At 36.8% G+C, this 26,060-nt stretch overlaps 1 protein-coding gene across 1 annotated transcript; it reads left to right on the top strand.

Annotated features, from left to right (window-relative positions):
• Positions 1 to 298: 298 nt before the first annotated feature.
• On the top strand, positions 299 to 17,329 carry MINAR2 (membrane integral NOTCH2 associated receptor 2). Its single transcript, XM_033181354.1, has 3 exons — positions 299 to 510; positions 12,666 to 12,893; positions 17,074 to 17,329. Exons 1-3 carry the CDS (start codon positions 346 to 348, stop codon positions 17,251 to 17,253), a joined length of 573 nt encoding a protein of 190 aa, XP_033037245.1. The 5' UTR covers positions 299 to 345; the 3' UTR covers positions 17,254 to 17,329.
• The last annotated feature ends 8,731 nt before the right edge of the window (positions 17,330 to 26,060 follow it).

Raw genomic sequence — 26,060 nt, 5'->3', positions numbered from 1 at the left:
TTCAAACAATAGTTTCCCTTAAATCATTATTTCTAACTCTGAATGAAGAGACATTCAGTGCTACACATATCTAATTCTGTCATCCTATTAATTTTAATGAGTACAGCCCCATCTGTTCCAGTCAAGCACTCTCCATGTACGTGTATGTGGGCAACGTAGGGCAGTGTGCTGCTTTGTTTCTTCGTCCCTGTGCATTGACGTATCGTTTTGAGAGCAGTGACTGTGTGCAGCTGAGAGGCCTGGTTTCAGATGCCGGTCGGAGCATCCTCAGGCACATTAATAATGGAGGAGTCTGACAGGAGCAGCTTTGCCTGCCTTTGTTTTCCACTGTAGGTGAAGGGAGACATGGATCTCTCTGTTTTGCCAAATAACAACCATCCTGACAAATTCCTGCAGCTTGACGTCAAGTCTTTAACGAGGAGCTCAGCCCTCCTTCAGGCCAGCCTGGCGAGGTTTCCGGGTGGAAATTATCCTGCTGCACAACACTGGCAAAACCTCGTCTACTCACAGGTAAGATCGAGTGGTACAAAAATATGGATACGGGGGCTTGTTTCTTTCTCACCATCTGCCATTTCACCATTTATGCAAAAAGAAGCCTATAGGAACAGAGTACAATGTGGCTACTCTGTCTTCCAACTTAGTCTTTCTCTCTTCCTTAACATTAGGAACTTTTCTTTATTTATAAAATAAATGAATTCTCTCATTCATTAATTCCCCTCCAAGCATTAGCTTCTCTGCCTATCTTCATTTTAAATTTCAGGTGGCCCTCATTTACTCCTTCCCTTCAAAAATTTTCAAAATAATTGTTATATACACAAATAAGACTTTGGGGGAAAAACTCCCATCTCTATCTTTGGTGTAATCTAAGCGTAAAGCATCAGAAGTTTACATTGTGGGCATAAACAAGCCTCTAAAACAGCTGGAGGTCTTGCTTCTGCTTCCCTTAGACTAGCTCCCTGTCATAGCATACACAGAAGACTTAGAGAACAGAACAATGGAAACCTAATTATTGAAGAGAAAAAATACAGCGAACTCTCCACCTTGAAAAAGTGCTAGCTATTATTGCAGATATTCTTATTTTCCACAGGTGTCTGTGTGGACAAGGAATACCAATTAGACCTTCAAACAAAATGCAGGTTTTATTTCTCTTTTCTTTTGCATTTTCCTTCTTTTTGCTGACCAAAAGAGAAGAATAAAACTGTGATGAGTTCCATCTGCTGGACTAAACATAAAGGCCCTAACTGTTGCACAGCTAATGAAAGGAATAATCTTTGCTTTAAGACATGAAGGCTAATGGGGTTAAGAGTTAGTCAATTTAGAAACAGGAAGAAGCATTTCATTACAGAACAGATGTGACTGACCTACAAACCCCTGCAAGTCATTAAATCCTTTGGAGTGGTTCAAATTCCCTGAACAGAAATTTGTTTTCTTTTAAGAACAGTTGCTACTCTTGAGTCCTGGTGTAAAGTGATTCCTTTGTGGTATGTTTGTGGGCTCCTCGGGACCTTTATCATGAGATCATTCAAAAGCAAGTACACTCAAATGATTATGTAAGTGTTTCCTCCACCTATAAGGACTTTAATTTATTTCCATTGTAAGGCAGCCTATTATGACAACTGGCATTTTTTAAATTTTGCATCAATCTCTTTGGTAATCCTCAAACCCTTCTGCCATTTCATACCCAGCCATGTTGTTGTTGTTGTATTTGTAGATGTGCTTTTTTTTTAGTTTTAAATGAAATGAAATGAAATTGCTCCTTTTTCCTCCTTATTGTTTATATCATAGAATAAAATGATTCAAAAATCAGTTCAGAAAACTTGGCACTTCTATGCTATGCAGTTTAGTCTAAGAAAACATATCCAGTAAATTCCTTTGAGGTTGGAACACATTGATCTAACATCTTTTGTTTGGTACTGAAGTTGACCTATTTCCTTCATGTGGAACTTCACAGTTTAAAACTCTGTTGAATGTTGTTCCTAAACCTAAATGAAATGCAAATTTTTAAAAGGCAACTTTTTCTACAGGCCCCATTGGGTGGAAATAGTTATTCAAAGAAAAACCAAAGAGGTAAACTTCTGTTTCATAGGTCTTTGAATATGTGTTGTTAACATTATAAGCTTCAAATAAACTTGATTTAGTTATCCTTTTAGCCTAAGAAGAAATGTAGTGAAGGCCAGTGTACTAATTGGCCAATTAACAATGCATGGAGTAGAGAGGCAGGGCAGTACATCAAGTACAAATTCAGGTAATCAGGTAGGTGTGGCACAAAGTATGAGTAACAACAACGATATTCACCACTTCATTTTGCAATGCATCAGTAAATAATTCTCTTTTGGGGATGGATCTTAAAATCCATGATTGATATATTCATTGGATAAAATAATAAATGTCATAGAAATGGCCATATAGAAGTTTTAAATATTTGCCATGATACTACAATACCATTCCATGAAAGAAGACACTGAATATACAAGTATATTGAGGTGTTAGGCACACATAAGGTGGTGGCTACCGAGTAGCTCTTAATTTAAAGCTCTCACTCCACTGGGGAGTCAGTAAGTCAATGGGAAGAACATGGAATAAAGAAATTAGAAACTTGGTTTCTTATCTCAAATTCACAATAAACCAGTTTTAGTTTTAGAGACATCTATCATGGCCCTTCATTCATGCCTCAGTATTTCCACTTGCAGTATTAGGATAATATTTATTTTACATATTTCCTTAAAAGTGAGAGCAAATGAAATATGAAGTAAAAGCAATTGAGAGCCAGATTTTCCTATAAAAGATCAAGAATATGTATGGAAGTATGTACATATGTATTGTTATTTATACCAGTATTTCAAAATGTATTAAAGTTATCTTTTCATTAGAATTTATTAGCAAATAATTCCATTTCCATTATTTTATAATTATTGTGGATGAAGGGGTGTGTGTATATGTGTGCACGTGGTGGTTGAGGGAATGTACTCAACAGATATGTCAAACTGTGTGACTAACCCAAGCAGTAGATATAATACCACATGAAATCTACACAAACTCCAGAGTTGTATCAACTGATCCTTTCATCCCACACCACACAAGTGCATGGTGTTTAGGATATACACTACTTTATGGAATGGCCAAGCACTTAACCTGCAGTCATTACCTTCAAACTCAGGGTAACCCAGGAGTTAAAACAGAGATTCCCTAGATTGGAAATGTCACATTGAATTCTTAAATATAGGTATCGTTTCACTATCAATGATTTATCATTTAATTTTTAAAATTCACTTTCCATTTTCAGAGGAAATTCTCTTGGCCATTTTTACATGAGCTAAAGCAATACCATTCAATCTATTTTTTTTTTTTTTTCTGAGACATAGTCTCACTCTGTCACCCAGGCTGGAGTGCAGTGGCACAATCTCGGCTCCTTGCAACTTCTGGAGATTCAAGTGACTCTCGTGTCTCAGCCTCCCGAGTATATGGGATTACAGGCACCCGCCACCAGGCCGGCTGATTTTGTATTTTTAGTAGAGATGGGGTTTCGCCATGTTGGCCAGACTGGTCTCGAACTCCTGCCTCAAGCTATCCACCCCGCTTGGCCTCCCAAAGTGCTCGATTATAGGCATGAGTCACCATACCTGGCCTCAATCTAGGAAAATAATCTAGCAGTGATGGGCTCAGTTGATTCAGTAACTAGGGACATTGTAATTCCCGTCTATGCAGATACTCAGGTCACCCATATTTGCAGAGAGTATACACAGATATTATTTGATTCTATTATATTTATACTTCTCGTTAATTCTTTCACCAGAGAAATCAAGAAGCTTCACAACAAATCTTATGTCAGTGCAATGAAGAAACATTCACCAAAATCTAATGTTTCTAACTGTTAAGATAATTTGGGGGATGTATCTGATGAAGGCATTTAGAAATGTATTCCAAATACTTCTGCCAACCACTTTATAAAACAAGTAATGAAAAAAAGGCTGATTTTTTAAAAATGTGATAAAATATGTGGTTTTCAAACAACCCCATCAAAAAGTGGGTGAAGGATATGAACAGACACTTCTCAAAAGAAGACATTCATGCAGCCAACAAACGTGAAAAAAAGCTCATCATCACTGGTCATTAGAGAAATGCAAATCAAAACCACAATGAGATACCATCTCACACCAGTTAGAATGGTGATCATTAAAAAGTCAGGAAACAACAGATGCTGATGAGGATGTGTAGAAATAGTAACTCTTTTACACTGTTGGTGGGAATGTAAACTAGTTCAACCATTGTGGAAGACAGTGTGGCAATTCTTCAAGGATCTAGAACCAGAAATACCATTTGACCCAGCAATCCCATTACTGGGTATATACCCAAAGGATTATAAATCATTCTACTGTAAAGACACATGCACACGTATGTTTATTGAGTCACTGTTCACAACAGCAAAGACTTGGAATCAACCCAAATGTCCATCAGTCATAGAGTGGATAAAGAAAATGTGGCACATATAAACCATGGAATACTATGCAGCCATAAAAAAGGATGAGTTCATGTCCTTTGCAGGGACATGGATGAAGCTGGAAACCATCATTCTCAGCAAACTATTACAAGAACCGAAAACCAAACACCGCATGTTCTCACTCATAATTGGAAGCTGAACAGTGGGAACATGTGGACACAGGGAGGGGAACATCACACACCAGGGCCTGTCAGGGGTTGGGGGGCAAGGGGAGGGATAGCATGAGGACAAATACCTAATGCATGCAGGGCTTAAAACCTGGAGGATGGGTTGATGGGTGCAGCAAACCACTATGGCACATGTATACCTATGTAACAAACCTGCACGTTCTGTACGTGTATCCCAGAACTTAAAGTATAATTTAAAAAAAATTCAAAGGGCAAGAAAGAAAAATGTGTGTCTTTTTTTTTTTCATCTATTGTGGTGGGCCTTAATTTTCTAATTAGCAGTTGTACGTCAGAATATTTTCAGACTAACTCCTTTGTTATATCTTTTCCTGGTTTCTATCACATCGTTTTCAGAACCAAGGAGCATTCCAAACTAAAGCCGTGAGATGGAGGGAAAGGCTAAGGGTGAGAGGCTGCTCTTCCATCGATTTCTAGACAATGTCATTTACTGAATGTATTTCCTAATCACCTTTCTGCACTCTTTTCCAATCCAATCACACTCTTTTTTTCCCATAAATTTCAATGTCTTTCCTTTTTATCATGGGTTTTTTTGTGTATAACTGTATTTCTTCTATCTCTGAACACACGTCATGCCTTCCTAAAACTGTCTCTATTTTCAATCTTCCATTTATTATTTTGAAAAAGACAGTGCAGGGGCCAGGCGCCGTGGCTCACACTGTAATCCCAGCATTTTGGGAGTCCAATGCGGGCAGATCACTTGAGGCCAGGAGTCCAAGGTCAGCCTGGCCAACATGGCTAAACCCCATCTATACTAAAAATACAAAAATTAGCCTTGCGTGATGGCATGGCCTGTAATCCTAGCCACTCAGAAGGCTGAGGCATGAGAAACGCTTGAAGCTGGAAGGCAAACGTTGCAGTTAGCCAAGATCGTTCCACTGCACTCTAACTCAGGCAACAGAGCAAGGCTCTGTTTAAAAAAAAAATAAAAAAAAAATTCCCAGCACTTTGGGAGGCCGAAGCAGGTGGATCACCAGATCAGGAGTTCGAGACTAGCCTGGCCAACATGGTGAAACCCCATCTCTACTAAAGATACAAAAAATTAGGTGAACTTAGTGGTACACACCTGTAATCCCAGCTACTCAGGAGGCTGAGGCAGGAGAATTGCTTGAACCCGGGAGGTAGAGATTGAAGTGAGCTGAGATCACGTCATTGCACTCCAGCCTGGGCGACAGGGCAGGACTCCATTGAAAGAAAGAGAGAGAGAGACAGAAAGAAAAGGAAAGCTGCACAATACAATAGTTTATCCTTTCTAAGCTTATATTGGATGACAATGTGGTACTTTGCAGGTGCATATATTATCTAGGAAGTAGACTGATAGCATCATCAAATTCCTCAGGGTACCAAGTTATACTAAATTTATAGGATTAGGGAATTGGCCTTGGATGGTGTATTTCCAAAAACAACATCCAAATTGCTCCAACAAACTGTTCTTAGTTGAGATCCAAATGTCTCTGGCATGAAAGCCTGTATTAAGGGTACCTTGAATGTTATAACACCACCTGTGAGCACCAAGAGCCCTGGTTATATACAGGGGAAGGCAGGAGATGAGGTTTCAGAGAAACCTGGATCACACCATAGAGGGTCCGTGGGCTTTGTCTACGATTTTGAATTTTATCCCGAAAATTTTGAAGAATCAGTGAAAAATTAAAACAAAAGAATGACACAGTCAAATATGTGCTTTACAAAGCTTTCCATTCTAGCAATTTAAAACAAAAATGGTATGTTCACAAAAGAGCTGATTTTCTGGGAAAGTTTGTCTATGTGCTCACATAGGAAATACACACAAAATGCCTTGTTTTCACTAAGATTATGATAAGGATTACACTGAGTGTACAGATCACAATGCAGAAAACAGAAATCATTATGACCTTGATTCTCTCCATCCATGAACATGATGTATCATTTTATTTATTCAGTTCTTCATATGGCCTTCAATAATATCTTTAATTTCCACAAAGAACTATTCCATATAATTTGCTAGGTTAATATCTAAATACTTATATTATTTTTTCTCTTGATAATAGTACATTTTAAGTCATGTTTTATAATAGAGCATTACTCATGCATACAATAGATCATTACATACTGATTTTGAATCCAGGAAGTGTGTTAAAATCTCTTATTTTCCCCATAAACATCCCTGTAGATAATCATGTCATCTGCTCTTTGTTTATTTATAACCCTATTTCTTTTATTTACTTATGTTTCTATTCTTTTTGCATTGCTTTGAACTTCCACTGCAAAATTATATGGACATTGTGATTACTAGCATCCTTGTATTAATTCTGAAACTAAAATAAGTGTTTCTAATATTAAACCATTAAGTAAACTGTGTTCTGTAAGTTTGGGGCCCATTCCCTTAATTAGCTTACGAAAATTTTCTACCAGTTCTAGTTCACTAAGAGTGTTTGTTTTGAATATGTTTGAATATTTTGAAAGTCTTTTTCTGGCCTATTGTAAAATTTAATGTTTTTTTTTTCCTGTTAATGTGACAAATTTCATTAGTATTCTAATATTAAACCATCCTGTTGGCATAACATCTTTCCCTGGTAAAAATCTGTTTTATCTTGATACATATAATTTGTACATATTGTAGTATTCTGTTCAGCAATATTGCATTTATAATTTTGCATTTAAGCCAAGAGAAATTGGCTTATACTTTTCTTTTACTTACTGCCCTCATCTGAAGTTTATACTAATTTCAAAAGTGAGCTGGAAATTGTTCCTTTTCCTATTTTCTGGAAGAATTTGACTAAGAAATTATATATTTTGAGAATTGTAGAAGTTGACTGTAAAACCCTCTGGCCTGCTGTTCTTAAATGTGTATGTTTGGAGGAGATTTAAAACTATTGATTCGACTAGTCAAATTATCACAGGTTTGTTAATTTTTTTATTTTTTCTCAGTAAGTTTGGTAAGTTATATTATGTAAGAAATTGTCCAACTGCACATAAATGTTTAAAGTCGCTCAGTTTATTTTCTGATTGTTTCTTAATCTCTGCTGTGTCTCTTGTCAGTTCCCCTTTACATTCCTAACTGGGTGGATTTGTGTCTCTATTATTTTTCTTGAGCAGTATTGCCAGAGATATTTTAAATATTTTTCCAAAGAAATAGCTTTCAACTTTATCTTCTCCATTGTATATACTTATTCTCTTTAATATGTATTGATTCTGTCTTTATATTTATGATTTCATTTTGACTGTTTTATTATATTAACTCAATGGCTTTAATTTTAAGATGTTGAATTCATGCTTACTACCTCATTAATTTTCTCATTCTGCTTTATAATGCAAGCATATATGCCCATAATATTCTCTCGAAATACCATTCCAGATCCAGCCAACAATTTTGGAATGTAGCATCTCTCACTTTCATTCTGTCCTAAATTTTAAAATGTTTATTATTATTTCTTTGAAATGTATTTTTAAATGTCAGCAGAATGTGTTATTTTATGTTTTTGATAATGATTTCTAGATTTATAACTAAGTTGTCAATGGTCGAAAAGCATGGTCCACATAATACTGAATCTTTGAAATTTGTTTTGGAATTTAACATGTTATCAATTTTGCAAAATTTTCAGTGTATATTTTTAAAATGAATATTTTCAATTGTTTAATAAAGACATCCATATATGTCACTTGAACAAACCTTTTGATTTTATGGCTCACATCTTCTTTATCCTTTTTTTGCCCCATAAGTTATTGAGGTACAGGTGATATTTGGTTACATGAGTAAGTCCTTTAGTGGTGATTTATGAGATTTTGGTGCATCCATCACCCAAGCAGTATCCACTGCGCCATATTTGTACTCTTCTATCCTTCACCCCCTTCCACTTTCCCTCCAAGTTCTCAAAGTCCATTGCATCATTCTTATGCCTTTGTGTCCTCATAGCCTAGCTCCCACATTATCAGTGAGAACATAACGATGTTTGGTTTTCCATTCCTGAGTTACATCATTTAGAATAATAGTCTCCAATCTCATCCACATTCTTTATTCTTAATGATGGTTTTGCATGCTTGAGAAATCTACGTGTATAAATTTCTCCATGTAATTAAGTTTTGTTTTATAAATGTTGAGACTATTTTATTAGATGCATACAAGTTTAGAATGACAATATTTTACTAACATTAACTAACTTTATTCATTTTCTAGCAACCTTCTTTATATCTAGCAAAGCTTTTGACCATGTCTATTTTGTCTTGTGTGTGTGTGTGTGTGTGTGTGTGTGTGTGTTTTTCTTGGTGGTAGTCTAGTTATGTCATGGAAACGAATATACCAAAATGTTTAGTGACTTAATATATGTTTCATTCACACAAGGCCCGATGTATATGTTATAGATGTCCTAGGAGACTCACTTCTGAGTAGAATCCAAGCTCCTTCCTTCTTGAGGCTCTACAATATCAGAATCTCTATTAAGCTTTAAATAAGAAAGGAAAAGGTTAAGCCAAGGATCTTGCGAGGAATTTTACTGGTCAAACTTGAGTTTCATTAGGTTTGCTGAGTATCTAGTGAGGCTTAACCCAGTAAATATATATATATATATACACACACGCAAACATATATGTATATACACACATACATACATATATGTGTGTATGTTTCTATATAATGGTATATGAATATATTATATATGCCATATGTATCACCTTATATATATATATATATATATCATCACATATGTATAATCATCTTCTGCTATATAGAGCACATTCACAAGAGTCCTGAGATGTGTATTGTGTCACAAAAAAAGAAAGTGAGCCAAAATCATGTGGGAGATTTCAAGGGGCAGACTTGGAAATGGTCTTTCATCCACATGTCATTAGACATAAAACATGTGGCCCCAATGTAAAATCGAAAATAGATTAGGAAAAGCAGATATCCTCTGTGCTTAGGAAGTGGAAACAAAAGTAATGAGCATTTAGTCAGTCACAACGGCCAGTTCTCATTGTTTATATTTGCCTAGTATAAATTTTTATATTTTTTTACTCTAATTCTTTCTGAATCTTTATATTTTAGGCATTTCTGTTGTAAATATTTTATAATTTAATTCTTTTTTAAAAATCTGATCTGACAATCCCTGTCACTGCAATAGGGAGTTTATTCCATTTACATTTAATGCAATTATTTATCATTGTTTTTCTATGTTTCTGAGATTTTCCACCTGTATTCTTTTTTTTGAGCCTTTATAAGTAGTCTTCATCTTTTTCCTACTGCTCTGGTGACTTAGAAGCTGTACATTGTTTCTTTGCTTGTTAGTAATACCTCTATATCCTCACTGAAATTATTTCTTAAAAATTTCTAATTAAAAAATCTGTGCTAAACTTACTATACTCCAGTGTATTCATTTCTCTTACTTTAAAATTCACAAATTAGTGATTATTACTATTATCTCTGTTTCACCTAAATCAATGCTTGCCTGGATTCACAGACACATTTATCAGTTTTTTTTTCTTTCTCTCTTTCTTTCTCTCTCAAATTTCTCTTGTATCTTAAACATCTGTTATCAACTTTCTTCTTCCTGAATTACATTTTTAGAGTTTTTACAATAACCTATTAATTTTGTACACTTAATTTTCTTTGTTCAAAAATGCCTTCTATCTCTCTTTATTGAATTATAGTTTACTTCACATAAAGTATATAATGATTAAAGTGTATAAATGATAAATGAACAAAGTTATGCTTAATACAGAAAAGTCTAGGTAGGTTTTGAAGTGTTACCTTTTTTAAATAAATATTTTAAAATGTAATTTATTTTAGTGCCCAACTAATTAAAATAATTGAATTACTGTTGAGTTTTCCTCTGGTAAATGTATTCTTTCTTGTGTGGTAGAGTGAAGGGTTTTTTGTTGTTGATGTTCTGAAAACTACTTAAAAAAATTTATCAAGATTCAAATAAAAGCTCAACCAAAATCAGTATTGCTTATTTTGTGATTAAATTCATAATAAATTTATACTATTAATTTTTCTTCGCCTGTCTCTCAGACATAAAATTCACATGCAGTGCAAAAATAAATAGTACTATGCTCTATAATAAACCTCACAACTTTCAAAAGTATCATCTAGAAATAAGAGTTTGAATGTTCTTTTAAAATGTATCTCTGAGTATTTTGTTATTTTTACACATTAGATTTTCTAAGTCTATATACATTGTAATAGAGTGTGTACTTTTTTTCTTGATCTCCCCAAAACTGTATTTTCATGTATAGATCTTTCTTATTTAAGAAACTTAACCAACAGTGTAGAAGACAATCTGACAAAGCCAATTTGTCAATGTCAGGAGAATTATCCCTCTTCAGAGATGATCAAAGATGCCTAGCCTTGAAGAAAAAAATAAGTAAAAATTATGCCAAGCTTATACCATTTACATTTCTTATCAAATTACTTTTGCTCAATTCAGAAACATTACTTTTGAAGCAATCTATCTTTGAGATAAATGCTAAGCTAAGAAGATTATTATTTCAATGCAAACTTCAGTTTTAAAGAATATAAATTGACTTTGAGCAGACCACGGACCTATTAAAGTCAGAGAGGTGTCTGCAAGTTGAGATCTAAGAATGTGAAAACTGCATGGATTAAGAAAATTAGGTAGAAATTAAAGTATAATAAAAAAATAAACAAGAAAATTAGGGAAATCCAACACCGAAGAGAATAGGAATGATTTTATCTAGATGATTTTTTTTCCTGCTAGCCATTTCAGAAGGAAACTACATTTAACAGTTTACAACTTTAGCTTATATAATATAAATTAATATGACCCATATACCAACAAATGTTGACAACATCAGATAATCATAAATATGACTCAGAAGAATAAACTTCCTATTAAATATTCTCTGTTTTGGGTGTCTAAAATACATGACATACATTTACTGAAAAATATCTGTAAATTAAGGAAATGAACCACTTCTTTTTAAAGATAAAAGATTATCTAATATTAACTTATATGCAATCCCTCTCTTGATGTCTCAAGACAAATGAAACAGGACTCTATAAGCTTTTTGATTCTTCTCAATTTGTATTTGACCAATGAACAAATTTTAATTTCCAAAATGAACACATTTTTAATTTCTACCTTCATGATAGCTCGATATACTTAAGAAGAAAACAAAACAAAGTAAAAGTCTGAAGGTCAAGCCAGACACAGAAAAGCACACATTATATGATTTTATTTATAGAAAATATGAGATGAGTCCAAATGAATCTATGCTGTTAGAATTTGGGTGCTATTATAGCTATGCTTTGGGCTGGGGGAGGGAGGGTGACTGGAAAGGAGCATGAGGTGTGCTAGTAATGTCATGTTTCTAGGTCTGGATATTGAATCTTGAGTTTGGTTTGCAGGAATTTATAGAGCTATCTATTTATATATATGCATATTATGCTTCAATTAAAAAAGTTTTTAAAAACCTGAAAGTCAGTATTAGAGCTATATAACAGCCTTTACACATACAGATGCTAAATTACACGTACAGTGCTAAGTTAGCTTAGACCTCAAAGCTGTCTGAAACGGGAGCCATGATAGTATTTGTGAAAGTCGAAGCATATCTCTAAAATGTCTTTTAATTTTGACTTTGCTGGATTAACATAGCAATATTAAATACTATTTTAATAAGTCATGGAATATAAAAATAGAGATAAATAAAACGTCATTAAATCTCAATGCAAGTAACCTGAGAAAAGTTGGCTTTGTTCAGAATTCTACTATTTGAATTTGAGAGTAAACAAGGCTCTTTCGCCGTAGTTATAAAATAGCATTTTAATGAATGATTAGTAAAGCTGTTTAAGATCACACATAAAGAAAAAACTCAATTGATGTTAGATTTCTAGGTCAAATGAAACCCTAGAATCCTTTCCTCATTCATTGTCCTAATCTGTTGAGTTTCTGCACAAAATCCGCACATTTTCAGGTACAGTTATCTCACATTGCATTCCCTACCATCAGAAGGCCCGTTGCTAAGAGATGCCTTGTTTCTTTGCCTCTTAGAGGGAAAAGAAGAATATTGCTGCTCAAAGAATTAGGGGATCCAGTGCAGAGAGCCTTGTTACTGCTGATAGCCCTCCACCATCCATGTCATCAGTTATGAAGAATAACCCACTCTATGGTGACCTAAGTTTGGAGGAAGCTATGGAAGAAAGAAAAAAGAACCCATCATGGACCATTGAGGAATATGACAAACGTTCCCTGCACACAAACCTCTCTGGACATCTGAAGGTACTCACGACTAAGAGTCAACCTCTTCAACTGATAAGGGAGATCAGTCAAATAATCCTAAAAGAAAGCATTATTGAAGTGACAGGTATTCTTCACTAGGCACAGAATCTCTAGATTTCAGAGCATTTTGGCTCCTGGCTTTTCTTTCTCCCTTCTAGTCAGTATTTATGTTTATTTGTTTTGAGTTTTACAGTTCCGACAGTTACTGGCAACTGTATAGTGTAGAGAAGAAAAAAACTATGTGGCACAGAACAAAGGTTTTCCAGGAGGGTAAAAGGTTTATTGAAAATTCATTTGCAAGATTACATTTTCTTTTAGTTTTTAGACATTTATGTTCATGAACACTTAAGAGCTGATGCCCTAGTCTATGTTTATTAAAAAATACTTATTAAGTGTTCTGTGTTAGGCACTGTGCAAGGAAGTTCTCATCAAAGATTATTTTATCTCAGCTCTCTCAGTGATTTAAGATTGAAGATTTACATTTTGGTCATTTTCCTGCTGTGTCTCAGTAACAAAACAAAACAAAAACATTTCAACACAGGAAAAGTATGCAATGAACTCATTCGCCCAGCTTAAATTCAACTTAAGTTTTTCTTTCTTTGTTTGCCCCCACTGCTGTCACCCCAACCCATGAAAAACTTCAAAATACCTGAAAAGCAAGGAAGCAGCCTTCTGTTTTCTGAATGGACTGGATTCCTACCTAGTCTTGGCTTGCCTCCACCTGCCCTAGGCTAGGAAAGCCTGCCATTTTGCAAGTACATACCCTTCATTCAAAAATGTTTATCTGTGCTAAGCCCCATACCTTAAGCACTCGAGAATTTCTTTCTTTTTTTTTTTTTTTTTTTGAAGAGGACAGCACTCTGTCTCCTTGAATCCTACTCACACTTTTTACAATTTCAAATATGTGCTACTCAAAAGACCCACTGTCCAGAATCTTCGAAGTTTCTTAATCTCTTGGTAGGTTGAATGTATCTCCTCTTTTATGTAGCCCGTTTTCCAGAGAAGTTTACATAACAGATGCTCTCCACAGAAACAATAAGCTTGTGTTTCTTTTTCCTTCTTTCTTCTTTTTATAAATTTTGCATTCCTTACCAAGTCTTAAGGACATCTAAAAAGTCACCCCTACTATTAGAAAAAGAAAGTATTGATATATTTTACAAACATTTCTTGACTGTATGTTAGGGCCTCTTCCTTTTGCTGATTACATGCAAAATAAGGGAATATGGAGGTGAATGTTCCTGTCCCTACCCTCAAAAAGTTCTAACTGAGCAAATTAACAGACAATAACTATAGAACAAGATAAAGGAAGCTAATGGTAATCGTAACAGAAAGTGCCATGCAGTGTTCTGACTCATAAGTGGGAGTTGAACAATGAGAACACATGGACACAGAGAGGGAAACAACACTCTGGGGCCTGTGAGGGGTGAGAGGCAAGGGGAAGGAGAACATCAGCACAAATACCTAATGCACGCGGGACTTAAAACCTAGATGACGGGTTCATAGGTGCAGCAAACCACCGTGGCACAAGTATAACTATGTAACCTGCACATTCTGCACATGTATCCTGGAACTTAAAGTTAAAAAAAAAAATCTGTACCCCAAATTCTCATGATACACTTTACCTATAAAGAAAACTTGCACATGTAACCCTGAAGCTAAAATAAAAGTTCACAAAAAGAGAAAAGAAAATGCCTTTCCCTCACATTTGCCAATACTGATTATTTTTCAAATAAATCATCAATGATTGGAAAAAATGGTAACACATTGTTTGCTGATTTTCATTTTTCTGATTACCAGGCGAGGCTGAATATTCTAGTATAAAACGTGTTCACTATAAAAGCCCAAATTAGGATTAGTGTAATAGCACATAATTATCTCCTGCTAAATGTTGCCATAGGCTTACCTGTGATACTCTTCATTCTCTGTTCTAGGAAATTGCTGCTTTTCAGGTTTTCTTCTCTTTCTTGTGGAATTAGTCCATCATCACCATTGCCAGCAGCAGCACAATCAGTCAGGTTTTCTGATAATCCCATGTTATTACTTCCGTGCTTCTTTATTTCTTCTTCAACCTTGAGTGGAAGTTTCATATTAAGAATGGTTATTACTTTATACAATAAAAAGAAGATTTTGTTTCACTGAAAAAAAAATAAAGAAGAAAAATAAAAAAGAAAAAGTGCCATGTAGGATAGGAAGGGGGCATAAATCACATTTGATTATAAAAGGAATTCATGAAAAAGCAAACTTATTATGGGCTTGAAGGATGTATAGAATTCCAAAAGGTATAGATGGCTTGCCTAAGTGGGAAGGCTCTTTTTTCAGGAGTAGCAAGAGCAAAGGCAGAAATATAGGAGCTACAGGTTAAGTAATAGAATAATGGGAAAATAAGGGTAGAAAATAAAGCTAAAAAATGTTTGAATGTTATGCTTATGAAATTGAATATTATTGGCAATAAGGAGTCATTTTTTAAGCTGGACAATTATATGAGTTATGTTTAGGAAGAATGAGCCATAAATACAATGAGTGCCATGTTTTACTACAATCAGGACCTGCTCCCTCCCCTACCCAGTCATAACAAAAGCCATAACTTTTGTTTTCATTAAAACTTCTTCTACCTCATTAATTCAACTTTCATCTTCACCCCTGTCTATATCTCATAGAGCCCCTAACTTATTTTCTGAAACCTTGACACCACTTTTAGGTTATAAACCCAAGTCCCTGTGGTCACTCCCATTTTTCTACATTGGTAAGAGTTTATAAGCCAGAAAAGAGAAAAGAAATCCATATTTAATTACAAAGGAAAGCTAGAAGCAGAATGTAAGACAAAATAGTCTCTACGAGTGAAGTTCTTAGTGGAGAACAGAGGCATTAAACTTACGAAGTGCAGGCCTCTGATTAGGACACAAAATGAAAGACAGGCATGAGGTAGACGAGGATTTTCATGTTATTATCCTTCTTCACAGATCGTCCATATTTTATTTTAACATTTTAGCGTTTGTAAAACTAAGAAGTTCAAACTAGTACTAGGGTAATGGGAGAACTGTATTGCCATCATCAGAATCTATCCATGCTTTCTATTCATGAATGCATGCACATTCCTCTCCCAGCAGTGCACCTGGAAGTCTGAAGCTAGTTCATTGACCCCTGACACTGAGAAAGAAAACTTGCTGTGCCACATTTCAGCTGACTTTAAGTCTTCTGAGACTGGAGAGGCAAAGAGAGGGGGCAGTCCACTGTAAGCCATTACAACAAAGCAGGTGAAATATAATGAAGCATGAAGTAGGTTTGTGAAAGCAGAGATTGAGTATTCACTGTAAATTTGTTGTATATAAGGCATAGACACCAAATCTACAGCACCAAAACATAGCAAGAGATGTAACAGGAAAAAAAAGTATTTTTATAAATGTATGAACAATAGAGTTTGCATGTGATTTATCAGGTACAGGAGATCAGGTTGACTTGATAATTCTATGGGCCTAGAAGGAAAGATGAAGTCTGTGAAAGAAAGAGAGACATGGGGGAATAAATAAGAGCTGATGTGGGGAAGAATATAATGGGTCATTTTTTCAGGAGGTCAAACAAAGTTTCTGCATGCCAGACATGTGGCAGCCCTCTACAAGGAAAATCAGTGGGTCAAGAGTAATGGAAGAGACTCCTGACTTTTAGTCCTACTACTTCCATGGAAGTCAGCTTCTGGATTCACTGAAAACCCTACCAAACATGTTTATTCCTGCCATGTAGACAAAATCAAACCTCAAAGATTAATCTAAAGCAAATAATTTTCATTTTATTTCAACGTACTATGCTGAATTATATGCACTATTTATAGTATGTAAGGAACACTAAATTGGCTACAACATGATAGAAACACTGTTGTGTTTCTGACCCTCTAATGTGAGCAATTTAATTAAAGACTCATGAAGGCCTCCTAATTAATTCCGATGCAGACCTACAAATTGGAACTGCAGGGATTCCTTGTCAGCCAGGAGACTGTAACTACATTTTTATGCTATTCAAGGAAGCCTCGTATCACTCATGTGAGCCATGACATTGAAGCCTTGCCCAGGACAGAGTGAATATGGACCATCAATCCCCATGACAGTGTCTTGTTCTACAATCTCAATTAATCTGTAACACTGACTGATTACTGATTAATCATATTCTCCATGTAACTTTCTTTTAGGAAAATCCTAATGACCTGCGGTTTTGGTTGGGAGACATGTACACTCCAGGTTTTGACACTTTATTGAAAAAGGAAGAGAAACAAGAGAAGCATTCAAAATTTTGTCGTATGGGTCTGATTTTACTTGCCATCATCTCCATCTTGGTTGCCATAGTGACTATTATTACTTTTTTCACCTGAGGAAACTGCAGCAGTCAGAGCTACTTTAAATTTCCTAAATTTTTTTCTGATAAACATTTGAAACCCCCTCCCCCCCAAAAAAAAACAAAAAAAATGTACATGCAGTGTGAATGGATTGTTGATTGTACTATTAAATGTAATTGTCCTGAAGAACGTGAATGTCGGATGTGGCATTCTGGCTTCTCCACTTTGTTCTATAAAAGCTTTGTAAGAGTTCCAGCCTGAGCTTTGTCCTTTGGGAAGCAGGAATTCTGAGGACCTTAATCACAGAACAGTCACTATATGCAACCCACATTAAATATCTTCATAGGGAGCAAACAGTATCAAAAATTATCAGCAGCTTTGTTTTCATGCTTAAACTATATTAACCTTGTTTTAAAAATACAGTTAACTCTTTACCACCTCATCCTCCTGCAATCACCAGAAAAGTTTGAGCTGATAATTTTTCTTTTAACCAACTGCTGGGTAGCTGGGATAAAAATCTTCTGGTTGTGCTGCTGAGTTAGATTCATTCTCTGTTTTATTTTCCTGTATTTCTGTTTAAGTCAGAAAAAAAGGAAGGAGAGAAATATCTTACTCAAATCTATTCTTATTTCCCCAGTAATCATCTATGATGCCCCAATTTCAGGCTGCAATTTTAATAGAGTTAAACTTGGATAGGCCATAGTTACATAATTAATTACATTTAGATCCAATTTATCCAAATGGGCTGTGACCACCGGTGGCAGTTAGTGTATATATTGCCAACTATGGCCTAGTTGGGGGTCCCTAGGAAAGCAGAGGGAATACTGCTAAGAGAACAGAGTTTGAAGCCTAACTGCTACTTGCTAACAGACTCTGGCAAGTTATTCTCTCAGAGAAGGAATGATATTGCCTGCCCAACAGGGCTGGCCAAAGGACCAAATACAAAACAGGTATGAACAGTATCTGGCTCGAAATAAACAGTTGCTTAGTTAAAGGCTGTTGTTATTATTAATTTATGCTAGCTAATTGACAACCTGAGTTTACCTTCCATTGTCCGCAGATACCTGGGGACATGGTTGTAGACACAGATGGAGAATCAAGTCATCACCCTGCCCTTCCTTCTAGAATATCCTTTCCTAAACCCCTCATTCCCACTCCTTTCTCATCTATAAGCAACCCAGCCAAAGGTTATCTTAAGCAAGAAATAAAAGAGGAACTTTCTCTTCTTCCCATGAGCCTAAAGTCAGATTTTGTTCTTTGATATTGCCATATCATTTTGTTGTATTTGTCTTAAAGATGCTTGAAATAAAGTATAGTAAAAGACAGTTTGGGCTGGGCGTGGTGACTCGCGCCTGTAATCCCAGCACTTTGGGAGGCCAAGGTGGGTGGGTCATGATGTCAGGAGTTCGAGACCCGCCTGGCCAACATAGTGAAACCCCGTCTCTACTGAAAATAAGAAATTAGCCACGGTGTGGTGATGTGCGCCTGTAGTCCCAGCTACTTGGGAGGCTGAGGCAGGAGAATCACTTGAACCCGGGAGGCAGAGGTTTCAGTGAGCCAAGATTGTGCCACTGCACTCCAGCCTGGGTGACAGAATGAGACTTCCATCTCAAAAAAAAAGACAGTTTTACTGGACAATAAAATTGTTGTGTAGAAAAAAAATAGTGTTAGCCATATTTGTAGTACCTGAGTTTTTATTCCTCTTCTCCTCCGTGGAAGGTTCCAGTCCAATTTAAAACTGAATTTGAGGAGAATTTTAAAACTGAATTACATGAAATAAAGTATCAGGGACTTTATCACTCTCACTGTGGACATAGATATTACCTGCTATTACTCTGCCTTTAAAGCTTACCTGCCCAAAGTTTACCTCTAAAAGATTCAAAATATGTTCAGGTCTCTGCCACACATGGAAAACATCTGTGCTGCATCAGGTTACATGTGGCTGCCTAGGATTAAGCATGGGTAAGGCTTTCTAAAGGCAATAAGCAGTAGTAACCATAAAAGTGTAAAGGCTGCTTAACTGGATTCCTGTCTCCCTTGCCCCCATCTCATTATCTTTCTCTTCTGCCTAGTCAATTCTGGTCAAGCACCTAGTATTCTTCTATTCTCCCTATCCCTCTTCTATTCTTATTTATGGTACTATCAGTCATTTATGTTTCACCATAAATGAGTTTATTACTTTCCTACTGCTCCCAAATCAATCTTCATTTTTAGCTTTCAATGTAACTGTAAAATCAAAATATATTATTGTCCTGCATTGAATTAATATTATGCATCTACATGTGAGGGCAACTTATAAATAAAGAAAATTTATCTCTGTTTACACTCAAAATAATACCTTAAAAGAAGTTCCAATTTCGCCTTCTACAGTACAAATTTTTGTGAAAATGGAACAGAAAGAGCATAAAGTCATGGAAAATGCAGAGGCAATGGCCCTAAACAGGCTTATGTTGAAATCGGCTTTCTTGAGAAGCTCTCATCCAGATTCAATGAACTAGTGTTTCTAAAATATTTAAATACAATCCTTGGCACGTAACAGGTAGTCAATAAATAATTATTATTACCTTCAACACTGACTATTTTAGTAACTTTTTTTAACCTAAATTGGGGTGAGAACACCTGGCTCCACCAGTTCTTAAGTTATAATAATTTAGTTTCAATAATAATCTTCCCCAGGTTTTTGTACACACACCCCCCCCCCCCAAAGTTATCTTGTATATTTTTGTTTTGTTTTTGTATATTAGGTGAGTGTGTGGGAAGCCTAAAAGCAAATGGTATATTTCTTTCAAAAAAATTCCAACTGTGCATACTTTTTAAAAGGGCTCCTCCCAGACTCAACAGGAGAATTAGAGCTTTTTTTTTTTTTTTTTTTTTAACATAATCCATTAATGGCCGTTGCAATTATATTCACGCTGCTGTCACCTAGCGGAGAGTTTAGTGAGTGGAAAACAAAAAAGGGAACGGCCTGGATCCATTTCTCCAGAGTGCACTACTGCCATCTGGTGGTCACATTTACTGTCTGCCCTCAGCTCATGAAAAAGCATTTTACCAAAGGGACAGAATAATATGCCTCTGTAATTACAATCAGTGTGATGGCATGACTAAGAGCTCCTGCAACCACTAATTTTGATACCCTCTCATCTTTCAAGAAAAGAAATATGATTGGCCTTGAGTCATACTGACACTTGAAGGCAGAGCTTTGACCCTCAGCATCAACTCTTGCCTCTAAGACACATCTTACGCTAAAGCTAAAAGCTAGAGGAATGCCTGGAAACGGTCCCATTTCTGATCTCTTCAAATGGGTTAAAGCTTTAGGAATATTAAACAATTTACTGCTTGTCTCAGAGTTGATGTGATCTCCTGAATTTCTACATTTGTAGCGCTCTGAATTGAGGGTGTCTTTAAATATCACTTTTTAGTAATTTTTTACTAAAATTAAATGTTAATAATATTGAATGATTAAATACTATCTGTATCCATTGTTTAACACAATTCTTAAGTTCTCCCCTCATATAACTGAATAAATATAATTTTATTATATCTGAGAAATATTTTTTAAAACTGTAATTAGACAGGGCCCTCAAATCTCAACACCTCTGAATTTCTACTTCCAAACCTACAGAGTCTAAGATAATACACATTTTAGGGGAAAGACAACTTTTTTGGTTTCTTCCAAATAATCACTTAGTCCAGGCTCTTGCCTAACGTGAGGTGAGAATATTCAGCCAAAGTAAATGACTTCAGAAACCGAACCCAGATTTCTGCCAGAGCAGTTGTTCTGCTTTCACGTTATAGACACTGTGACTCATGCACCTCATCCGCTTTCCCTCGTTTTGCAGACTGTTGGAAAGGGAGTGTATAGGACTTCCTTGTGTGCATTTTGAGCTCTTCCCGCATTCCTGGTTCCATTTTATAAAGTGCCCTTTCCTGCCTCTTCCTTCCTGCCTTAAATATACGGTAGCCCATAGTGCTCTTTCCTCAATGCCTTATACTTACTATATAGAACTATATAGACTACACAGAGAATTGTGCATCTGCATTGAGAATATAAGCATGTATACATAAATAAAATCCAAATGCAAAAGACTTTTATCTTTTTTTTTTTTTTTTTTTTTTGAGACGGAGTCTAGCTCTGTTGCCCAGGCTGGAGTGCAGAGGCCGGATCTCTGCTCACTGCAAGCTCCGCCTCCCGGGTTCACGCCATTCTCTCGCCTCAGCCTCCCGAGTAGCTGGGACTACAGGCGCCCATCACCACGCCCAGCTAATTTTTTTGTATTTTTAGTAGAGACGGGGTTTCATCGTTTTAGCCAGGATGGTCTGGATCTCCTAAACTCGTGATCCGCCCGCCTGGGCCTCCCAAAGTGCTGGATTACAGGCGTGAGCCACCGCGCCCGGTCAAAAGGCTCTCTTTCAAAATAAACAATTGAAATAAATATTGTATCTTTTAAATAAAGAAATTCTTTTTTCAGTATAAAATGTTCTCTGACTAGATTTCTTTAGCGAGAAGGAAAGAGATTCAAGGCTTACACAGTTTTGCTTATCCTGTACTCCGTTTTTAAGTTGCTGACAAGGAAAAGGTAGTAATTCTTCTTATGCTAATTAAACTGGTGGGTTTTTCTCAGCTATGAAATAAGCGCTAAAATCTCTCACATTAGAATTAGTTTCAAAGTTGGGAAGTATTGTTTAGATAATTACCTGAATAATAAAACAATGGTTAGGCCAGATTCGAAGTATATCAGTAAATATAAATGAAACAGCAGTTAAGTGTTTCTGTCTTAAAAATACATTATTTTAAAGGCTGAAATATTTCTAATCAATACTTAATAGAATAATTTTATTGTTCCTGCTGCAAAAGGAACAATAAAATTCCTTTTTTTTTAAAATATAATGATCACAAACCACTTTCATGAATTGCAAACCCAGGAAAAAAGTTTTATTTTGCTTATCATTAACATATAAATGCACAAATTTTAGAGCTGTTTTTCCAATTTATTCAGGAAGATTCTTGACAAAGACGCTGTCCTTGATCTAATGCTAGTTAAACTCCCGTGAGTATCTCTCTGACTAGGATCTGGATCTTGGGTTGTGTCCACGGTTGGCTTATTCTACTTTTGGCAAAAAATCTTGCTAAGTCAGTTTAGGGTAAATCTGACTATTCTCTATACAATATCTTATCACCCTGGCCTTCCTTCAACGAAAATCCTGTTAGGTCAGTGTAGCAAAATATTACCCTACTATTAGTAATATTCCATCCACCAAAGCCTGACTATTCTCCTTAGTTACAATTCTCCACTTTCAGAATACTCCATATTCAGAGTAGAGACTGATCTCTCTCTTCTACTATAAAACCCCATTGCAGAAGCCTCCCTTGAATAAAGTCTTCTTTGCTGCCTTGAACATGTGTCGTAAACAATTTTTCCTTTAACATTCCCAGTGGATGCCCATGGACAGCAGTGTCCCATGCGGCCCCATGCCTGCTGCCCACCCCCCTGAACATTTCCATCCTGGCCTTATTAAGAATTCAACAGAAATAGTTGTATCTTCTACATTGTATACTTTTTAAAACCCTGCCACTTCTACAAGCTATTTCATCTCAACTGTAATCTTGAGAGATAAGTGTAAAAGCCGTATTTTACAAGAAGAGATTGAGACTCAGGGACATCAAAAGACTTGTCAGAATCAAATTGCCACGAGGGCTTAGATCTACTAAACCTATTCTGACTATTCTTTCTGCTAAAGTTTTTATTTTCTCATGGCTGTAGTGGGGGCTTGATATGGTCCAGCTGTTGACAAAAACAAGGGAAGTGCGTCTCCTCTCCCTCGCCCCATAGCTATACATACACTCAGCTCCAGCTTCCAAGTGAGTACAAAAAGACCCTGCTTCAATGAGGGCAAACACAGTTATGCTTAGAATCCCAGTAAATCTGAATGTCATACGCTTGTACCATTTTGTAATTTAGGTTCGTGGGGCTTCTTTATAAAGTAAAAAATTAAGTGATAGACTCTATGATTAAGAATACGTATGAGTTAATTACTCTTTCTTAGTAAGTGTTATGGATAGAATGCCTTTCCCTTATGACAATGTTCCAGAGTACAGGATGTGATTTCTTTAACTTTGCCTTAGATTGTCCCTAAATTAGATGTCAGTCCCAGGAAGCCCCAAAGCCTCTGTGTCAGGAAGGAGTTTGGCTTCAGAGGAGCTGACATCAAACCCACGCTGAAGAACCTCACCTCCGGGAAACCTGCAGGTCTGCGTCGTCTGCATCAGAGGTTTGGTGGGATGAATCCCTCAAACATTCACTCTCCAGAGTGCTACCATGCAAGGCACCTAGTCATAGTTTGGCAACAGAATTTGCTCCCAGAATTTTCTCATCTTTTAGACTATGCCTTTAAAATGCACCTTTCTTAATGTACACTGGCCAGACACCGAGTTTCACCTTGTTCACCATGATAAAAAGCACAAGGGAAAAGATTATCTTTTATTTCTCTATAGCGTGGAGTTTCCTCTCTTACCACCAGAGGGCAGGTGTGTACCAGGATGCCAAACCACAGCTTGCCTATTTCGAGGGCGGTATTTCAGTGACGTCAATATACGGAAATCTTGACAAATGAGTGAAGAACTTCCAAAGGAATACAAGTGATTAATTGTGCTGATTAAGCCCTAGGGTAGGGAGCAGGAGAGCCTGCCGGGATCACTGAGTGTGCATCAGCACAGAAAAGTGACAGTAATTGGGGTCCCACACTGAGAAGGCTTCAGATCAAGGAAGTTCAAGCTGGGCACGCCGACCTCATTAACCAAATCTACAGTGTCTTTACTCAAGTTGTGGTTCATGCTTGTTAAAAAATGCAGAATCTCAGGGCAGCTGCATCAGAATCGTCATGTTTAACAAGCTCCCTGGGTGATTCTTTCTCTCTTAAGTTTGAAACAGGATCTTGAGGGTGTCAGCAGCTCGCTCGGCAAACTCTTCCAAAGCTATGGTTCAGGTTGGGGAAACCCACAAGTGTTCTGGGTTTTGTTGTGAACTTTTAAACGCCCCCTCCAGGCGCCCATGAATGTAAGGCCTGCTTGGTGACACTTCCCTGTGGAACAAACAGGCAGATGTAGAGATACAAATCCGGCCGGGTGCGGTGGCTCATGCCTGTAATCCCAGCACTTTGGGAGGCCGAGACGGGCGGATCACGAGGTCAGGAGATCGAGACCATCCTGGCTAACACGGTGAAACCCCGTCTCTACTAAAAATACAAAAAACTAGCCGGGCGAGGTGGCGGCGCCTGTAGTCCCAGCTACTCGGGAGGCTGAGGCAGGAGAATGGCGTGAACCCGGGAGGCGGAGCTTGCAGTGAGCTGAGATCTGGCCACTGCACTCCAGCCTGGGTGACAGAGTGAGACTCCGTCTCAAAAAAAAAAAAAAAAAAAAAAAAGAGATATACAAATCATCTCTTTGTCCTGGCTCTTTCCTCGGCCTTTACATACTCCTCAGGAATGCAAGCTTCATGAGCAATTTAACCCTCAAGATGTATACAAACAGAGTTTTATTTAACAGATAAATTATACTTTAAAAGTTGAGCTGGAATTCGTACTCATTTTAAATGGAATCTTAAAAATATGATGAGACAACCTCAGCCATCAGAGATAAAGCAATAATGACTTCTTGTGCATCAGTAGGAATTTTGTGTGAATCAGGCGCTAGAACTCCAGCCATATATTGTCCCTAAAGATGGTTTCTAGGACACAAAGCCATTCCTTCTGACTAAATTTATGTAACAGGTTTGAATTCTATAGATACCAACTTGAGGGCGAAGAAATAGAACTCTCATCCTGTCTCCAGAAATATAGTATTGGGGCTAAATTCAGTCCAATCAGCCTTTTATCAGAATTACTAATTCAGTCAAAATTCAATTCAAATTTTAATTCAGCATCCTACCCCCTCCTCTGGAAGATATGCAAGTCTAGAGAGTAGAAGTCCATTCATTTGTGGCATGGAGAGTGAGATTCTGCCTACTTTCACTATTTTGTGGCACCAGTGCTGGATGGTGCTGGCTCCCAAAGGTTACACAGTCATCACCAGTACAGTGTGCAGGAGATACCAGTCAGCAGCTCACTTATAAAAGTCCACATACATCACAGTAATGTGCATCTCCTTGATCTATGACTTGTTTATGGCCAGGTAGCCTCTGACAATGATCATCAGCTCACGCTCCAAGTTAATTTCCACAGTTTACCATGGAGCCCTAGGAAGATCACAGACCTCTTCAATGCCACTCCCCAGCCACAGGGAATCTCGGGTAGAACTGGGCCCTCCTTTTGTCAAAATATATCATTTCTGTTTTTCCCCCAAGACTCATGGTATATGGTATATCTCTGAGGTTTCCGCTCTCAAACTGTGTCCCAAACATGGCAAATCTGTTTTCACATTTCTCAGAAATGCCACATTTTTCAAGAGCCATATTTATATTTTCTTCCTTTCCCTTCTTCGCCTACCCTAGGGAGGAAGTACAAATTCCTCTCTTCCTCTGAAACAGCATTCCCAGGTCAGCTATGTCTTCCTGGAGCTCAAATTTTTAACATCATTCCAAGGAAAGAAGGGAAATCAGTTTGATCTCATACCCCACTTGAGTCGGTCCTATTTTGTGGTAAGAGCAGCATCGTTGCTTATTTAGACTATCAGTCCTTGCTGTCTGTGGAGTTCTTCACATTTGTCAATGCAGTTGAGTTAGAAGTCAGATGGGAATATGGCTACAGGTATCTTCAGGAAAGAGAAAGGAAATAGTATTAATAGTTGGTTATTCTTTCCTATTTTGCCTCGCCATACGTGCTTGTGCCCAGAGAGAGTGAGTCGTGAC

This window comes from Trachypithecus francoisi, unplaced genomic scaffold (assembly GCF_009764315.1).
Source record: "Trachypithecus francoisi isolate TF-2019V2 unplaced genomic scaffold, Tfra_2.0 Lachesis_group2, whole genome shotgun sequence".
NCBI lineage: Eukaryota > Metazoa > Chordata > Mammalia > Primates > Cercopithecidae > Trachypithecus > Trachypithecus francoisi.
This window is presented reverse-complemented; position numbering and strand designations above follow the sequence as displayed.

Excerpts from the sequence above, each read along its gene's own strand:
- MINAR2 (XM_033181354.1), top strand. The coding sequence starts at position 346 with ATGGATCTCTCTGTTTTGCCAAATAACAACCATCCTGACAAATTCCTG. Across the intron at positions 511-12,665 it reads AAAACCTCGTCTACTCACAG|AGGGAAAAGAAGAATATTGC; the intron begins GTAAGATCGAGT and ends TTTGCCTCTTAG. Across the intron at positions 12,894-17,073 it reads ACCTCTCTGGACATCTGAAG|GAAAATCCTAATGACCTGCG; the intron begins GTACTCACGACT and ends ACTTTCTTTTAG.